General features: G+C 40.3%; 1 protein-coding gene across 3 annotated transcripts in view; it reads right to left on the minus strand.

Moving 5' to 3' along the window:
* The window catches only part of PIP5K1B (phosphatidylinositol-4-phosphate 5-kinase type 1 beta), a 387289-nt gene that overhangs the window by 66232 nt on the left and 301759 nt on the right, over positions 1-19298 (minus strand). For all 3 annotated transcript variants that reach the window (XM_053702527.1, XM_053702529.1, XM_053702528.1), the window contains exons 8-10: positions 14794-14999; positions 5599-5682; positions 5464-5512 (exon numbers count right to left, since the gene is read on the minus strand). In XM_053702527.1, coding sequence (XP_053558502.1) covers positions 5464-5512; positions 5599-5682; positions 14794-14999 — 339 coding nt within the window. The remainder of the gene's footprint in view (positions 1-5463; positions 5513-5598; positions 5683-14793; positions 15000-19298) is intronic.

Consider the following 19298-nt stretch of genomic DNA (forward strand, 5'->3'; position numbering starts at 1 on the left):
CTACCAAACATGCATGTGACTGAACTACCTACAGAACATTCAGCGGCTACCAAACATGCATGTGACTGAACTACCTACATAACATTCAGCGGCTACCAAACATGCATGTGACTGAACTACCTACAGAACATTCAGCGGCTACCAAACATGCATCTGACTGAACTACCTACATAACATTCAGCGGCTACCAAACATGCATGTGACTGAACTACCTACATAACATTCAGCGGCTACCAAACATGCATGTGACTGAACTACCTACAGAACATTCAGCGGCTACCAAACATGCATGTGACTGAACTACCTACATAACATTCAGCGGCTACCAAACATGCATGTGACTGAACTACCTACATAACATTCAGCGGCTACCAAACATGCATGTGACTGAACTACCTACATAACATTCAGCGGCTACCAAACATGCATGTGACTGAACTACCTACATAACATTCAGCGGCTACCAAACATGCATGTGACTGAACTACCTACATAACATTCAGCAGCTACCAAACATGCATCTGACTGAACTACCTACATAACATTCAGCAGCTACCAAACATGCATGTGACTGAACTACCTACATAACATTCAGCGGCTACCAAACATGCATGTGACTGAACTACCTACAGAACATTCAGCGGCTACCAAACATGCATGTGACTGAACTAACTACAGAACATTCAGCGGTTACCAAACATGCATGTGACTGAACTACCTACATAACATTCAGCGGCTACCAAACATGTATCTGACTGAACTACCTACATAACATTCAGCGGCTACCAAACATGCATGTGACTGAACTACCTACATAACATTCAGCGGCTACCAAACATGTATCTGACTGAACTACCTACATAACATTCAGCGGCTACCAAACATGCATGTGACTGAACTACCTACATAACATTCAGCGGCTACCAAACATGCATGTGACTGAACTACCTACATAACATTCAGCGGCTACCAAACATGCATGTGACTGAACTACCTACATAACATTCAGCGGCTACCAAACATGCATGTAACTGAACTACCTACATAACATTCAGCAGCTACCAAACATGCATCTGACTGAACTACCTACATAACATTCAGCAGCTACCAAACATGCATGTGACTGAACTACCTACAGAACATTCAGCGGCTACCAAACATGCATGTGACTGAACTACCTACAGAACATTCAGCGGCTACCAAACATGCATCTGACTGAACTACCTAAATAACATTCAGCGGCTACCAAACATGCATCTGACTGAACTACCTACAGAACATTCAGCAGCTACCAAACATGCATGTGACTGAACTACCTACATAACATTCAGCGGGTACCAAACATGCATGTGACTGAACTACCTACATAACATTCAGCAGCTACCAAACATGCATGTGACTGAACTAACTACAGAACATTCAGCGGCTACCAAACATGCATGTGACTGAACTACCTACATAACATTCAGCGGGTACCAAACATGCATCTGACTGAACTACCTAAATAACATTCAGTGGCTACCAAACATGCATGTGACTGAACTACCTACATAACATTCAGCGGCTACCAAACATGCATGTGACTGAACTACCTACAGAACATTCAGCGGCTACCAAACATGCATCTGACTGAACTACCTACATAACATTCAGCAGCTACCAAACATGCATGTGACTGAACTACCTACATAACATTCAGCGGCTACCAAACATGCATGTGACTGAACTACCTACATAACATTCAGCGGCTACCAAACATGCATGTGACTGAACTACCTACAGAACATTCAGCGGCTACCAAACATGCATGTGACTGAACTACCTACATAACATTCAGCGGCTACCAAACATGCATGTGACTGAACTACCTACAGAACATTCAGCGGCTACCAAACATGCATCTGACTGAACTACCTACATAACATTCAGCGGCTACCAAACATGCATGTGACTGAACTACCTACATAACATTCAGCGGCTACCAAACATGCATGTGACTGAACTACCTACAGAACATTCAGCGGCTACCAAACATGCATGTGACTGAACTACCTACATAACATTCAGCGGCTACCAAACATGCATGTGACTGAACTACCTACATAACATTCAGCGGCTACCAAACATGCATGTGACTGAACTACCTACATAACATTCAGCGGCTACCAAACATGCATGTGACTGAACTACCTAGATAACATTCAGCGGCTACCAAACATGCATGTGACTGAACTACCTACATAACATTCAGCAGCTACCAAACATGCATCTGACTGAACTACCTACAGAACATTCAGCGGCTACCAAACATGCATCTGACTGAACTACCTACATAACATTCAGATGCTACCAAACATGCATGTGACTGAACTACCTACAGAACATTCAGCGGCTACCAAACATGCATCTGACTGAACTACCTACATAACATTCAGCAGCTACCAAACATGCATGTGACTGAACTACCTACATAACATTCAGCGGCTACCAAACATGCATGTGACTGAACTACCTACATAACATTCAGCAGCTACCAAACATGCATGTGACTGAACTACCTACAGAACATTCAGCGGCTACCAAACATGCATGTGACTGAACTACCTACATAACATTCAGCAGCTACCAAACATGCATCTGACTGAACTACCTACATAATGAAAAAGGGTGTGTGTACAAGCGCTAAGGTAATCCCCAAGCTGTATCCAAAGAGAGATCCTAACCAACCTCCAAAAAATATGCACAAGTAGTAAGAAGTGAATACAGCGCCAACAAGAGGTCAAGGGATAAATATACTCACAGAGAGATAAAAGAAGATTATTTAATGAACCATGTTAAAAAGCATCAGTAATAAAAGACTATATATAAAAAATGTAAAAAGCACATATAAATAAAATTACAAATACAGGAATATCTTACAGAAGCGGCTCAAAGGGCCAAAGCTGATAATTACAATAAAAACAGAGGTAATAACAGGTGATCAGTGTGAGTGGTACACCAGAATAAGAGTGTATACTGATAAAACAGAATTAGCCTAAGTACAACTGTAGCAAGTGCATCAAGCAAAAAACTAATAAACAATAATACAAACAATAGTGTTCAAAATTAGTGTTACAAAAATAGTGTTCCAAAAAATAGAAAAATGCACTGCAGTGCAAAAAAAGGGGGTAGCAAAATAATTGTATAGATACAATCAAATAGTGAGTGAGTGCAAATGGATATAAAAATGCTAGCTACTTAATCCAGTGAGGTTAAGATATAATTGAATAAAATACACAATATGCAATAACATAAAAAATAAAAAATAATAAAATATAAAATATAATCCAAAAAAGTGTTCAAAAAGTTGATCAACAAATGTTAGTGAAGAACAAAAATAAGTCAATCAAAACTAAAAAATGGAAAAAATGGGTGATGAAAAGCAAGGTGAAAGTGAGGAAATTGATTCCTTCCAATGTTAGTTACTTTAACAGATCCAAATTCCTGAGTGTGGTTGCTGAAGTAGCTGAATGGATCCTAGCACCTGTCAGCTGCTCCTATGGTATCCTAAAAAATGTCCCTGTAAAAAAAAGAAATTCACAACATAGTGTATCCAATATGAGAATGAAGTAAAGATTAAAGTAATGCTTACCAATATGTCAACGCGTTTCTGCCCTCAAAAAAGGGCCTTTCTCAAGACTCAGTCTTGAGAAAGGCCCTTTTTTGAGGGCAGAAACGCGTTGACATATTGGTAAGCATTACTTTAATCTTTACTTCATTCTCATATTGGATACACTATGTTGTGAATTTCTTTTTTTTACAGGGACATTTTTTAGGATACCATAGGAGCAGCTGACAGGTGCTAGGATCCATTCAGCTACTTCAGCAACCACACTCAGGAATTTGGATCTGTTAAAGTAACTAACATTGGAAGGAATCAATTTCCTCACTTTCACCTTGCTTTTCATCACCCATTTTTTCCATTTTTTAGTTTTGATTGACTTATTTTTGTTCTTCACTAACATTTGTTGATCAACTTTTTGAACACTTTTTTGGATTATATTTTATATTTTATTATTTTTTATTTTTTATGTTATTGCATATTGTGTATTTTATTCAATTATATCTTAACCTCACTGGATTAAGTAGCTAGCATTTTTATATCCATTTGCACTCACTCACTATTTGATTGTATCTATACAATTATTTTGCTACCCCCTTTTTTTGCACTGCAGTGCATTTTTCTATTTTTTGGAACACTATTTTTGTAACACTAATTTTGAACACTATTGTTTGTATTATTGTTTATTAGTTTTTTGCTTGATGCACTTGCTACAGTTGTACTTAGGCTAATTCTGTTTTATCAGTATACACTCTTATTCTGGTGTACCACTCACACTGATCACCTGTTATTACCTCTGTTTTTATTGTAATTATCAGCTTTGGCCCTTTGAGCCGCTTCTGTAAGATATTCCTGTATTTGTAATTTTATTTATATGTGCTTTTTACATTTTTTATATATAGTCTTTTATTACTGATGCTTTTTAACATGGTTCATTAAATAATCTTCTTTTATCTCTCTGTGAGTATATTTATCCCTTGACCTCTTGTTGGCGCTGTATTCACTTCTTACTACTTGAACTACCTACATAACATTCAGCGGCTACCAAACATGCATGTGACTGAACTACCTACATAACATTCAGCAGCTACCAAACATGCATGTGACTGAACTACCTACATAACATTCAGCAGCTACCAAACATGCATCTGACTGAACTACCTACAGAACATTCAGCGGGTACCAAACATGCATGTGACTGAACTACCTACATAACATTCAGCGGGTACCAAACATGCATGTGACTGAACTACCTACATAACATTCAGCAGCTACCAAACATGCATGTGACTGAACTACCTACATAACATTCAGCAGCTACCAAACATGCATCTGACTGAACTACCTACATAACATTCAGCGGGTACCAAACATGCATGCGACTGAACTACCTACATAACATTCAGCAGCTACCAAACATGCATCTGACTGAACTACCTACATAACATTCAGCGGGTACCAAACATGCATGTGACTGAACTACCTACATAACATTCAGCGGCTACCAAACATGCATGTGACTGAACTACCTACATAACATTCAGCAGCTACCAAACATGCATCTGACTGAACTACCTACATAACATTCAGCGGGTACCAAACATGCATGCGACTGAACTACCTACATAACATTCAGCAGCTACCAAACATGCATCTGACTGAACTACCTACATAACATTCAGCGGGTACCAAACATGCATCTGACTGAACTACCTACAGAACATTCAGCGTCTATATGAATACTTCCTGTGAGCAATTCCATTTTACCATTGACTTGTAGTGTAGTGCATAAGCAAATGTATCTTTATGCTAAAAGTGTACATCATTTATTCACCTTATCATAATAAGTAATTGTGACTCACCCCATCATAAACAAGCGCTTTCCAGGAATGTTCCAGTCTCTTTATCAGCCTAATGACAGAAAGGTATTCATGTTAGTAGTGCTGGAAAGAAACAGGCCCATCTATCACAAATATCTGTTTAAACATTTTTCATACCTGTAGGACTGAAGGATATCAATGATACCCATGAAAAGCAGCAGTCTCTCTCCCTTATGGTTTTTAGCTGGAATACCTCCCAGTCTGTCAAGGAGACAAAGATATAAGATACGTTTCTTACATTAATCTCAGATTGCTGTGCCTTTTGCAGATGTAATAAATATATATTCAAACAAACTGTGAAACAAAATACTGTAAAAAGCTGTATATGATAACATGTTACTGCATAAATATAGCTTCTAAAAAAAGTAAAACAGGATAATAAAATAAGTGTAAAATAAAACGAGGTATTCATATAAGATAATTATATGCATGCTAGTACTTATCTTCTTCAAGAGGAATCTTTAAAGGGACCTTAAAGTAAAATGATCTTTATATGGTGCCCCCCACACTATGCATAGCTACATTTCAGCTACAAAGCAATACATTGCAGCCAATCAGGAACATCATATATTTGTTACAAAGTACAGCATTTTACATTTGTATCAGAATGTCCCTTTAAAGAGACATTGTACACTAGATTTTTCTTTGCATAAATGTTTTGTAGATGATCCATTTATATAGCCTATCTAGGTGTGTTTTTGTAACAATGTATAGTTTGTTTATTTTTAAATAACATTGTGCTGATTTTCAGACTCCTGACAAAGTCACAAAGTTTTAGATGTATACTGATGTCTATAGATTCAAGCTTGCTCCTGTTTGTTAAATGGGTCTTTTCATATGCAGGTGAGGGGGGAGTGTCTGCTCTTCCTGAATTATAAGCCCCTTTCACTGGGTGTCCCAGATTAACCTTGTCAACAGTGCTAAACTGGGAGCTTTTTAAAAAGGTTTTATATAGTATATTGCATGCAGTTAAATGAAAATAGGAGTATACTGTCCCTTTAATACAAAAGCTATAATTGTCATATGTTGTTTCCTTTCAGTATTCAGAAGCTGGACTGAGCAGGCATTTTGGTGTAATGATATTAGACCGGCCCTTTGTACTTTTGTTTCTAGAAAGTTTTGTGTTTGCAAATTGAGGCCTAGATTACGAGTTTTGCGTTAGAGACTGTGTGGTGCTAACAAGCAGTTTTCCCTCACCGCTCACTTCCCTACAGCGCTGGTATTACGAGTTTTCAGAAACCCGTCGTTAAAAGACAAGAAGTGAGCGTTGAGCAAAATTTTGCTCATTACCGCACTCCAATACCAGCACTGCTTAAAGGGACACTGTACCCACATTTTTTCTTTTGTAATTCAGAAAGAGCATGCAATTTTAAGCAACTTTCTAATTTACTCCTATTATCAATTTTTCTTCGTTCTCTTGCTATCATTATTTGAAAAAGAAGGCATCTAAGCTTTTTTTTTGGTTTTGGTCCTTGCTGATTGGTGGATGGATTTATCCACCAATCAGCAAGGACAACCCAGGTTGTTTACCAAAAATGGGCCGGCATCTAAACTTACATTCTTGCATTTCAAATAATGATACAAAGAGAATGAAGAAAATTTGATAATAGGAGTAAATTAAAAAGTTGCTTAAAATTTCATGCTCAATCTGAATCGCGAAAGAAAATTTTTGGGTACAGTGTCCCTTTAAGTCAGCGGTGAGCTGATGTAACATGCCCGTGCACGATTTCCCCATAGGAATCAACGGGGAGAGCCGGCTGAAAAAAAGTCTAACACCTGCCAAAAAGCAGCATAAAACTCACTAACGCAGCCCCATAAAATTTATGTCTACACCTAACACCCTAACATGAACCCGAGTCTAAACACCCCTAATTTTACACTTATTAACCCCTAATCTGCCACCCCCGACATCGCCGCCACCTACATTATACTTATTAACCCCTAATCTGCAACTCCGGACATTGCCGGAGGGGGGGGGGGGGGGTTGAGGGGACCAGCCGATTTAAAAGGGTGTTTATGCAGCTGCTTTTTATACAAAGAAATCTTAAAGGGACACTCAATTAAAAATTAAACTTTCATGATTCAGAGAGCAGGCCATTTTAAACAACTTTCCAATTTACTTCCATTAACAAAATGTACACAGTCTTTTTATATTTACACTTTTTGAGTCACCAGCTCCTACTGAGCATGTGCAAGAATTCACAGAATTTACATATATGCATTTGTGATTGGCTGATGGCTGTCACATGATACAGGAGTGGAAGTAGACATAACTTTCAAATTTGTCAGAAAAGAAACTACTACTCATTTGAAGGTCAGACTAAGCGCTATTGCATTGTCTTTTTATCATACATTTGTTGCTTATGGAAATCGACTGTATTTACTGGTCCACAGCCACCTGCCTGAGTATATTGTCCCTTTTTATTACACTGATGCCAAGATGCATTTTAGAGAATACATAACAACCATAGCTTGAGTACACATTAAATCTATTGATTCAACCAGTCACAGAGAAGAAGTCTCATATAAACAAGATAAAGAGTTACAGTGGCACACACATACACACACATATAGACATGCACACACACAGCAGACAACCACACATACATTCATTCACACACTCATATATCCACACATGTATACACACACACAAACATACAGACACACGCACACAGCCAGGGGTCACAGCTCATGGAATTTTATTTCCGTCTCATAACTTTAGATTAGTGAAAGCATATTTGTACACAAACGTCCTTGACTGACACTTATATGCATGTCTAGACAGTCTAGTCCTCAATATTCCTGCTGGTTCCAAAGTTAGATGTAAATGTATTAAACTCTGATTTAAGATAAAGCAAGTAATTCACTAATGGTCTACTAATGCTTATCTTCCATATTGTTGAATAAGTGGGATAATGGCTTCATATAACACAAGCTAGGCAGCTAGCACTAGCATATATAATAATAACAACAACAACAGTGTTTGCAAGGTATGTGTAATTATAAATAGGTCATTTCAGCACCTTAATAAACTAGATTTCTATACCCTTTGGCTTATATTAACACAGTATATTCTACACATCACGCTCCACTAATGGGAATCTCTCCAAGCAAGAACAGAACAGAAAATATATTACCTTGATCAGATCCCAGCTCTTTAGTAATAACAATATAGGTGCATAAAATACCGGTCTATGTCTTTTGTAAGATTATGTTTTGCCATCACTGTGCTATATTTTCTATTTATTATAGTATGTAACAGTAAAAAATATGTACTAAAGTAGTTTATTAGAAAAACATCATTTATGCTTACCTGATAAATTCCTTTCTTCTGTAGTGTGATCAGTCCACGGGTCATCATTACTTCTGGGATATTACTCCTCCCCAACAGGAAGTGCAAGAGGATTCACCCAGCAGAGCTGCATATAGCTCCTCCCCTCTACGTCACTCCCAGTCATTCGACCAAGGACCAACGAGAAAGGAAAAGCCAAGGGTGAAGTGGTGACTGGAGTATAAATTAAAAAATATTTACCTGCCTTAAAAACAGGGCGGGCCGTGGACTGATCACACTACAGAAGAAAGGAATTTATCAGGTAAGCATAAATGATGTTTTCTTCTGTTAAGTGTGATCAGTCCAAGGGTCATCATTAATTCTGGGATACCAATACCAAAGCAAAAGTACACGGATGACGGGAGGGATAGGCAGGCTCTTTATACAGAAGGAACCACTGCCTGAAGAACCTTTCTCCCAAAAATAGCCTCCGATGAAGCAAATTTGTAAAATTTGGAAAAAGTATGAAGCGAAGACCAAGTTGCAGCCTTGCAAATCTGTTCAACAGAGGCCTCATTCTTGAAGGCCCAAGTGGAAGCCACAGCTCTAGTAGAATGAGCTGTAATTCTTTCAGGAGGCTGCTGTCCAGCAGTCTCATAAGCTAAACGAATTATGCTACGAAGCCAAAAAGAAAGAGAGGTAGCGGAAGCTTTTTGACCTCTCCTCTGCCCAGAGTAAATGACAAACAGAGAAGACGTTTGTCGAAATTCCTTAGTTGCCTGTAAGTAAAATTTTAGAGCACGGACTACATCCAGGTTGTGCAGTAGACGTTCCTTCTTTGAAGAAGGATTTGGGCATAAAGAAGGAACAACAATCTCTTGATTGATATTCCTGTTAGTAACTACCTTAGGTAAGAACCCAGGTTTAGTACGCAGGACTACCTTATCCGAATGAAAAATCAAATAAGGAGAATCACAATGTAAGGCTGATAATTCAGAGACTCTTCGAGCCGAGGAAATAGCCATTAAAAATAGAACTTTCCAAGATAACAACTTTATATCAATGGAATGAAGGGGTTCAAACGGAACGCCCTGTAAAACATTAAGAACAAGGTTTAAACTCCATGGTGGAGCAACAGTTTTAAACACAGGCTTAATCCTGGCCAAAGCCTGACAAAAAGCCTGGACGTCAGGAACTTCTGACAGACGTTTGTGTAACAGAATGGACAGAGCTGAGATCTGTCCCTTTAAAGAACTAGCAGATAAACCCTTTTCTAAACCTTCTTGTAGAAAAGACAATATCCTAGGAATCCTAACCTTACTCCAAGAGTAACCTTTGGATTCACACCAATATAGGTATTTACGCCATATCTTATGGTAAATCTTTCTGGTAACAGGTTTCCTAGCCTGTATTAAGGTATCAATAACTGACTCAGAAAACCCACGACTTGATAAAATCAAGCGTTCAATTTCCAAGCAGTCAGCTTCAGAGAAGTTAGATTTTGATGTTTGAAGGGACCCTGTATCAGAAGGTCCTGTTTCAGAGGTAGAGACCAAGGTGGACAGGATGACATGTCCACCAGGTCTGCATACCAAGTCCTGCGTGGTCACGCAGGTGCTATTAGAATCACTGATGCTCTCTCTTGTTTGATTCTGGCAATCAATCGAGGAAGCAACGGGAAGGGTGGAAACACGTAAGCCATCCTGAAGTCCCAAGGTGCTGTCAGAGCATCTATCAGGACTGCTCCTGGATCCCTGGATCTGGACCCGTAACGAGGAAGCTTGGCGTTCTGTCGAGACGCCATGAGATCTATCTCTGGTTTGCCCCAACGTCGAAGTATTTGGGCAAAGACCTCCGGATGAAGTTCCCACTCCCCCGGATGAAAAGTCTGACGACTTAAGAAATCCGCCTCCCAGTTCTCCACTCCCGGGATGTGGATTGCTGACAGGTGGCAAGAGTGAGACTCTGCCCAGCGAATTATCTTTGATACTTCCATCATAGCTAGGGAGCTTCTTGTCCCTCCCTGATGGTTGATGTAAGCTACAGTCGTGATGTTGTCCGACTGAAACCTGATGAACCCCCGAGTTGTCAACTGGGGCCAAGCCAGGAGGGCATTGAGAACTGCTCTCAATTCCAGAATGTTTATTGGCAGGAGACTCTCCTCCTGACTCCATTGTCCCTGAGCCTTCAGAGAATTCCAGACGGCACCCCAACCTAGAAGGCTGGCGTCTGTTGTTACAATTGTCCAGTCTGGTCTGCTGAATGGCATCCCCCTGGACAGATGTGGCCGAGAAAGCCACCATAGAAGAGAATTTCTGGTCTCTTGATCCAGATTCAGAGAAGGGGATAAGTCTGAGTAATCCCCATTCCACTGACTTAGCATGCACAGTTGCAGTGGTCTGAGGTGTAAGCGTGCAAAGGGTACTATGTCCATTGCCGCTACCATTAAGCCGATTACCTCCATGCATTGAGCCACTGACGGGTGTTGAATGGAATGAAGGGTGCGGCAAGCACTTTGAAGTCTTGTTAGCCTGTCCTCTGTCAGGTAAATCTTCATTTCTACAGAATCTATAAGAGTCCCCAGGAAGGGAACTCTTGTGAGTGGAACGAGTGAACTTTTCTTTTCGTTCACCTTCCATCCATGTGACCTTAGAAATGCCAGCACTAACTCTGTATGAGACTTGGCAGTTTGAAAGCTTGAAGCTTGTATCAAAATGTTGTCTAGGTATGGAGCTACCGAGATTCCCCGCGGTCTTAGTACCGCCAGAAGAGCACCCAGAACCTTTGTGAAGATTCTTGGAGCTGTAGCCAATCCGAATGGAAGAGCCACAAACTGGTAATGCCTGTCTAGGAAGGCAAACCTTAGGTACCGATAATGATCTTTGTGAATCGGTATGTGAAGGTATGTGAAGGTAAGCATCTTTTAAATCTACAGTGGTCATGTACTGACCTTCTTGGATCATAGGTAAAATTGTCCGAATAGTCTCCATCTTGAACGATGGAACTCTTAGGAATTTGTTTAGGATCTTTAAGTCCAGGATTGGTCTGAAAGTTCCCTCTTTTTTGGGAACCACAAACAGATTTGAGTAAAACCCCTGTCCCTGTTCTGATCGTGGAACTGGATGGATTACTCCCATTAACAAGAGCTCTTGTACGCAGCGTAGAAACGCCTCTTTCTTTGTCTGGATTGTTGACAATCTTGACAGATGAAATCTCTCTCTTGGAGGAGAGTATTTGAAGTCCAGAAGGTATCCCTGAGATATTATCTCTAGCGCCCAGGGATCCTGAACATCTCTTGCCCAAGCCTGGGCGAAGAGAGAAAGTCTGCCCCCCACTAGATCCGATCCCGGATCGGGGGCCCTCAATTCATGCTGTTTTAGGGGCAGCAGCAGGTTTCCTAGTCTGCTTGCCCTTGTTCCAGGACTGGTTAGGTTTCCAGCCTTGTCTGTAGCGAGCAACAGCTCCTTCCTGTTTTGGTGCAGAGGAAGTTGATGCTGCTCCTGCTTTGAAATTACGAAAGGAACGAAAATTAGACTGTCTAGTCTTGGCTTTGGCTTTGTCCTGAGGCAGGGCATGGCCTTTACCTCCTGTAATGTCAGCGATAATCTCTTTCAACCCGGGCCCGAATAAGGTCTGCCCTTTGAAAGGTATATTAAGCAATTTAGACTTAGAAGTAACATCAGCTGACCAGGATTTTAGCCACAGCGCCCTGCGTGCCTGAATGGCGAATCCTGAATTCTTCGCCGTAAGTTTAGTAAGATGTACTACGGCCTCCGAAATGAATGAATTAGCTAGTTTAAGGACTCTAAGCCTGTCCGTAATGTCGTCCAGAGTAGCTGAACCAATGTTCTCTTCCAGAGACTCAATCCAGAATGCCGCTGCAGCCGTGATCGGCGCAATGCATGCAAGGGGTTGCAATATAAACCCTTGATGAACAAACATTTTCTTAAGGTAACCCTCTAACTTTTTATCCATTGGATCTGAAAAAGCACAGCTATCCTCCACCGGGATAGTGGTACGCTTAGCTAAGGTAGAAACTGCTCCCTCCACCTTAGGGACCGTTTGCCATAAGTCCCTTGTGGTGGCGTCTATTGGAAACATTTTTCTAAATATCGGAGGGGGTGAGAACGGCACACCGGGTCTATCCCACTCCTTAGTAACAATTTCAGTAAGTCTCTTAGGTATAGGAAAAACCTCAGTACTCGTCGGTACCGCAAAATATTTATCCAACCTACACATTTTCTCTGGTATTGCAACTGTGTTACAATCATTCAGAGCCGCTAACACCTCCCCTAGTAATACACGGAGGTTTTCCAGTTTAAATTTAAAATTTGAAATATCTGAATCCAGTCTGTTTGGATCAGAACCGTCACCCACAGAATGAAGTTCTCCGTCCTCATGTTCTGCCACCTGTGACGCAGTGTCTGACATGGCCCTAATATTATCAGCGCACTCTGTTCTCACCCCAGAGTGATCACGCTTACCTCTTAGTTCTGGTAATTTAGCCAAAACCTCAGTCATAACAGTAGCCATATCCTGTAATGTGATTTGTAATGGCCGCCCAGATGTACTCGGCGCTACAATATCACGCACCTCCCTCTGAGCGGGAGATGTAGGTACTGACACGTGAGGCGAGTTAGTCGGCATAACTCTCCCCTCGTTGTTTGGTGAAATTTGTTCAATTTGTACAGATTGATTTTTATTTAAAGTAGCATCAATACAGTTAGTACATAAATTTCTATTGGGCTCCACTTTGGCATTGCAACAAATGACACAGGTATCATCCTCTGAATCAGACATGTTTAACACACTAGCAAATAAACTTGCAACTTGGAAATACAATTCAATTAGAATAATATTAAAACGTACTGTGCCTTTAAGAAGCACAGAAGATCTATGACAGTTGAAAATTAATAAATTGAAACAGTTATAGCCTCAATCCTTGTAAACAACACAACTTTAGCAAAGGTTTAATCCCATTAGCAAAGATAACAAATTCTGAAAGCAGGAAACAAATTACAGAATAAACGTTTTTTATCTTAGTCAAACTATAATTCTCACAGCTCTGCTGAGAGAAATTACCTCCCTCAAAATAAGTTTTGAAGACCCCTGAGCTCTGTAGAGATGAACCGGATCATGCAGGGAATACAATGAGTTGCTGACTGAAATATTTGATGCACAGTAAAAGCGCCAAAAAACGGCCCCTCCCCCTCACACACAGCAGTGAGGGAGAACAGAAACTGTCAGAAAACAGATTAAGCAACTGCCAAGTGGAAAAATAGTGCCCAAACATTTATTCACTCAGTACCTCAGCAAATGAAAACGATTTTACATTCCAGCAAAAACGTTAAACATAATCTCTAGTTATTAAACAGCTTTATGTATTTCTTACAGTGTAATTCTAGTGAAGTACCATTACCCAGAATACTGAAGTGTAAAGTATACATACATGACATTATATCGGTATGGCAGGATTTTCTCATCAATTCCATTGTCAGAAAATAAAAACTGCTACATACCTCTATGCAGATTCATCTGCCCGCTGTCCCCTGATCTGAAGTTTACCTCTCCTCAGATGGCCGAGAAACAGCAATATGATCTTAACTACTCCGGCTAAAATCATAACAAAAACTCTGGTAGATTCTTCTTCAAACTCTGCCAGAGAGATAATAACACACTCCGGTGCTATTTTAAAATAACAAACTTTTGATTGAAGATATAAAACTAAGTATATCTCACACATCCTATCTAGTCGTTGGGTGCAAGAGAATGACTGGGAGTGACGTAGAGGGGAGGAGCTATATGCAGCTCTGCTGGGTGAATCCTCTTGCACTTCCTGTTGGGGAGGAGTAATATCCCAGAAGTAATGATGACCCGTGGACTGATCACACTTAACAGAAGAAAGATGAGCTTTTAAATAGTAACTAATAATAACAGCTTATATATTTAATAAACAGCCTCCCACTGACCCCCAACACTACTGACACTGGTGGAAGAGCATTCAGGTATTTGGCTACCGTTTTTGGAACAGGAATACTCACGTGCTCTCTTTTATAACTGCATCCACAGCCTTCCCTGGGCCTTGTATGGATTCTAGTGCTGTGGAATAAAGAACTTTTTGCACTGATGGGCGCTTGTTGTCAATAGAGTAATGAGAACTCTCGCCTTCCCTTTCTTTGGATGCCTGATCAAGCACGTGAATCCCCAACAGAAGACTGTAGTCCATGATTTTGAAGCTTTCTAAAACCTAAAAGAAAGTTACATAACACTGTAAACTCAAATTGCACAGCTTTTTCCTTTTAATTCAAGAAATATGGGAATGCCATTTTAAGAGACTTTTGAATGTACTTCTGTTATCGAGTTTACTAACGGCTAGATTTAGAGTTTGGCGTTAGCCATCAAAAGCAGCCTTAAGGGGTCCTAACGCTGTTTTTGGCCACCCGCTGGTATTTAGAGTCAGCCAGGAAAGGGTCTACCGCTCACTTCCAGATCCCCTTACGCCAATTGCGTATCCTATCTTTTCAATGGGATCTGCCTAACGCTGGTATTTGGAGTCTTGGGAGAAGTGAGCGGTAGACCCCCTACCAACAAGACTCCTAACGCCAAAAAAAGTCAGTAGTTAAGAGATTTATGGGCTAACGCCGGAATATATATATATATATATATATAAAGCTCTTAACTACTGTGCTCTAAAGTACACTAACACCCATAAAGTACCTATGTACCCCTAAACCGAGGCCCCCCCACATCGCCGCCACTCTAATAAAAATGTTTAACCCCTAATCTGCCGACCAGACACCGCCGCCACCTACATTATCCCTATGAACCCCTAATCTGCTGCCCCTAACATCGTCGACCCCTATATTATATTTATTAACCCCTAATCTGCCCCCCCCCAACGTCGCCGCTACCTAACTACACTTATTAACCCCTAATCTGCCGACCGGACCTCGCCGCCACTATAATAAATGTATTAACCCCTAAACCACCACACTCCCGCCTCGCAAACACTATAATAAATAGTATTAACCCCTAATCTGCCCTCCCTAACATCGCCGCCACCTACCTACAATTATTAACCCCTAATCTCCCGCCCGCACCGTCGTCGCTACTATAATAAAGTTATTAACCCCTAAACCTAACTCTAACCCTAACCCTAACACCCCCCTAACATAAATATAATTTATATTAAACAAAATAATATTCCTAAAATTAACTAAATTATTCCTATTTAAAACTAAATACTTACCTATCAAATAAACCCTAATATAGCTACAATATAACTAATAATTACATTGTAGCTATTTTAGGATTCATATTTATTTTACAGGCAACTTTGTATTTATTTTAACTAGGCACAATAGCTATTAAATAGTTAAGAACTATTTAATAGCTACCTAGTTAAAATAAATACAAAATTACCTGTAAAATAAATCCTAACCTAAGTTACAATTAAACCTAACACTACACTATCATTAAATTAATTAAATAAATTAACTACAATTACCTAAAATAAAATACAATAAAATAAACTATTCTATAATACAAAAACAAACAAACACTGAATTACAAGCAGTTTAAACTAATTACACCTAATCTAAGCCCCCTAATAAAATAAAAAATCCCCCCAAAATAAAAAATTCCCTACCCTATTCTAAAATACAAAAGTAATCAGCTCTTTTACCAGCCCTTAAAAGGGCTTTTTGCGGGGCCTTGCCCCAAAGTAATCAGCTCTTTTGCCTGAAAATAAAAATACAATACCCCCCCCCAACATTACAACCCACCACCCACATACCCCTACTCTAACCCACCCAAACCCCCCTTAAAAAAATATCACTAACCCCCTCAAGATCTCCATACCTTGAGTCGTGTTCACCCAGCCGAGCCGAATTCTTCATCCAAGCGGAGCAAGAAGATGTCCTCCATCTGGTAGAAGTCTTGATCCAAGCGGCAAAGAAGAGTTCCTCCATCCGGGCGAAGTCTTGATCCAAGCGGCAAAGAAGAGGTCTTCCATCCGGGCGATGTCTTCTTCCAAGCGGCATCTTCTATCTTCTTTCTTCCGGATCCATCTTCATCCTCTCATTCTATTGGCTGATCGGAACAGCCAATAGAATGCGAGTTCAATACGATTTTAGATCAGCCAATCGGATTGAACTTCAATCTGATTGGCTGATGCCTTAATTCCGATTGGCTGATAGAATTCTATCAGCCAATCGGAATTGAAGGCACGCCATCTTGGATGACGTCCCATAAAGGAACCTTCACTCGTCTTTAGTCCGTCGGGGAAGGAGGATGTTCCGCGTCGGCGGGATGAAGATGGATCCGGAAGAAAGAAGATAGAAGATGCCGCTTGGAAGAAGACATCGCCCGGATGGAAGACCTCTTCTTTGCCGCTTGGATCAAGACTTCGCCCGGATGGAGGACCTCTTCTTGCCCCGCTTGGATGAAGACTTCTATCGGATGGAGGACATCTTCTTGCTCCGCTTGGATGAAGAATTCGGCTCGGCTGGGTGAAGACGACTCAAGGTAGGGAGATTTTCAGGGGGTTAGTGATAGATTTTTTTAAGGGGGGTTTGGGTGGGTTAGAGTAGGGGTATGTGGGTGGTGGGTTGTAATGTTGGGGGGGGTATTGTATTTTTATTTTCAGGCAAAAGAGCTGATTACTTTGGGGCAAGGCCCCGCAAAAAGCCCTTTTATTTATTTTAACTAGGTAGCTATTAAATAGTTCTTAACTATTTAATAGCTATTGTACCTAGTTAAAATAAATACAAAGTTGCCTGTAAAATAAATATAAATCCTAAAATAGCTACAATGTAATTATTAGTTATATTGTAGCTATATTAGGGTTTATTTGATAGGTAAGTATTTAGTTTTAAATAGGAATAATTTAGTTAATATTAGGAATATTATTTCGTTTAATATAAATTATATTTATGTTAGGGGGTGTTAGGGTTAGGGTTAGAGTTAGGTTTAGGGGTTAATAACTTTATTATAGTACGGTGACGGTGCGGAGATTAGGGGTTAATAATTGTAGGTAGGTGGCGGTGATGTTAGGGAGGGCAGATTAGGGGTTAATACTATTTATTATAGTGTTTGGAAGGCGGGAGTGCGGTGGTTTAGGGGTTAATACATTTATTATAGTGGCGGCGAGGTCTGGTGGGCAGATTAGGGGTTAATAAGTGTAGTTAGGTAGCAGCGACGTTGGGGGGGCAGATTAGGGGCTAATAGATATAATATGGGGGTCGGCGGTGTTAGGGGCAGCAGATTAGGGGTTCATAGGGATAATGTAGGTTGCGGCGGTTAATACATTTATTATAGTGGCGGCGAGGTCCGGTCGGCAGATTAGGGGTTAATAAGTGTAGTTAGGTAGCGGCGACGTTGGGGGGGCAGATTAGGGGTTAATAGATATAATATAGGGGTCGGCGGTGTTAGGGGCAGCAGATTAGGGGTTCATAGGGATAATGTAGGTTGCGGCGGTGTCCGGAGCGGCAGATTAGGGGTTAATAATATAATGTAGGTGTCAGCGATAGCGGGGACGGCAGATTAGGGGTTAATAAGTGTAAGGTTAGGGGTGTTTAGACTTGGGGTTCATGTTAGGGTGTTAGGTGCAGACTTAGAAAGTGTTTCCCCTTAGGAAACAATGGGGCTGCGTTAGGAGCTGAACGCTGCTTTTTTGCAGGTGTTAGTTTTTTTCAGCCAGCTCAGCCCCAATGTTTCCTATGGGGATATCGTGCACGAGCACGTTTTCCCAGCTTACCGCTACCGTAAGCAACACTGGTATTGAGAGTTGAAGTGGAGCTAAATTATGCTCAACGCACCCTTTTCTGAGCCTAACGCAGCCCCTCAGACAACTCTAAATACCAGCGTTGTTTGAAGGATGCGTTGGCAAAAAAAGCAGCGTTCGCTACGCGGGTCTTTACAGACAAAACTCTAAATCTAGCCGTATGTTTTTTTGTTGCAAAGCATATCTAGGTAGACTCAGAAGTAGCAATGAACTACTGTGAACTAGCTGGTGATTGCATAGGTTAAACACAGTTATATGCAAGTAATGGTGCAGTAATACATCAGAGCAGGTGCAGACTTGGTGACTTTGCTTGCTGGAGAAGATATATGCTTTTATTTATACCTAGTTCATTAGCATCTTTTATCCTTAATTTAAGAAAGAGAGATCATTTTTAAAAATTACTACATTTAAACCCCAAACTTTGTTTTACAAATTGTGCAATTTCCGCAGAATTAAGCATGAAATATGTCTTTAAAATAGACATAAATAATAATAAAAACACAGTGTGTGTGTTCAAAGTTCCTGCCCCCACCTAGTTTCTTTTGGATGCAATGGAAACAGTGTACGCTGGGAGAACCAGAATCAGGTTTTATAAGCTAAATTAGGTTGCAGTTTATTTCTGTTTCTGTCTTATAAAAATACTATAGTGAATTTATGGTGTAACCACTTGTCACTTCTGCTTGATAAATATATGTAGAGAAAAGTGGCAACATAAATTCATATTTATCCTTGATATAGCTGTGAGAAATAAAATGTTTTATG

This window comes from Bombina bombina, chromosome 2, assembly GCF_027579735.1.
Source record: "Bombina bombina isolate aBomBom1 chromosome 2, aBomBom1.pri, whole genome shotgun sequence".
NCBI classification, from domain to species: Eukaryota; Metazoa; Chordata; class Amphibia; order Anura; family Bombinatoridae; genus Bombina; species Bombina bombina.